This window comes from Sodiomyces alcalophilus (genome assembly GCF_042370955.1).
Source record: "Sodiomyces alcalophilus JCM 7366 unplaced genomic scaffold ACRALscaffold_5, whole genome shotgun sequence".
Classification (NCBI taxonomy): Eukaryota; Fungi; Ascomycota; class Sordariomycetes; order Glomerellales; family Plectosphaerellaceae; genus Sodiomyces; species Sodiomyces alcalophilus.
This window is the reverse complement of record NW_027263536.1, coordinates 1,991,941-1,992,920: the sequence shown is the minus strand read 5'-3', so window position 1 is coordinate 1,992,920 and position 980 is coordinate 1,991,941. Positions and strand designations below refer to the sequence as shown.

The following is a 980-nucleotide window of genomic DNA, read 5'->3' as shown; positions in this document are numbered from 1 at the left end:
ACTACGCCTCCTTAAGTCACTAAAAATATAAATCGCTAGGCTATATTATTTATCTCCGAGGGATATAAGGCGGAGGGCTGCCGGCTAGAGGCGTATCTTTTAGGCTCTGTATCTTTATATTATCTTACGATTCGGTATCGTGTTTTCCTATAAACTTCTCCTTAATGATAGTAGTAAGATTATCGATATATCCGCTAAAGCTCTAATCACGGGGCTTAATAACCTTAGCTCTTATAAGCGTAAAAAAGCCGTGTCTTATTAAGAGTTAGTTTATCCTATACCGTGCTTTTAGTCTAAGACACGACTTATCGCGGGTGCGGTTAATAAGTATAATATTTTCGCGACGGTCTAAGATATAGTAGTGAGTTCTCTTTACGCTTTTTATCGTGTTACCCTAATCACGGGTAAGCTAATATTATAGATATATATAAAGGGACTCTCTAGCGAGACCTCACATTTCCATAGAGAGACCTTACACGTGACTTTTTGTGGGGCCATGACAAAGCCGCCAAGCTCCCTAAGGTATACATACAATTTGTATATACAGCTTGAGTAGATACCTGTACCTGACATTTAGGTCATTCCCGCCATGCCCGCCCGCAGGCCAGAGGGGTAATACACCTAGTTGCGACTTGTATCTAGGTAGTACCATTGTTCCTGTGCCCCCTTCCTTCCCTACCTATACTACCTAGATGTCTTAAGGGCCCCTTTAGGCGGCTTTTGCCTTCAACTATCACCGACTTCAGGGAAATCGAGTAGTGGCGCAAGACCAGTACAACGAACAGTTAAGTGTGTATATCAAAATAAGCATAGTACTTAAGCAGCTCGGCCGCTTTGTCATGGCCCCACAAAAGTGTCACGTGTAAGGTCTCTCTATAGAAATATAAGGTCTCGCCAGAGAGTCCCTATATAAACTCGTACTTTATTTAGTACGAAGTGGCTAGTAAAGGTAGCGCCTTATACGTCGAACTGGATTTCGT

General features: G+C 42.3%; 1 protein-coding gene across 1 annotated transcript; it reads right to left on the bottom strand.

The window, feature by feature from the left end:
- Positions 1 to 440: 440 nt before the first annotated feature.
- On the bottom strand, positions 441 to 652 carry ACRALDRAFT_211846 (uncharacterized protein; the record flags this gene model as incomplete). The annotated part of the gene is made up of 2 exons (XM_071023797.1): positions 441 to 482; positions 533 to 652. 2 exons carry the CDS (start codon positions 650 to 652, stop codon positions 441 to 443), a joined length of 162 nt encoding a protein of 53 aa, XP_070874220.1.
- Positions 653 to 980: the final 328 nt, after the last annotated feature.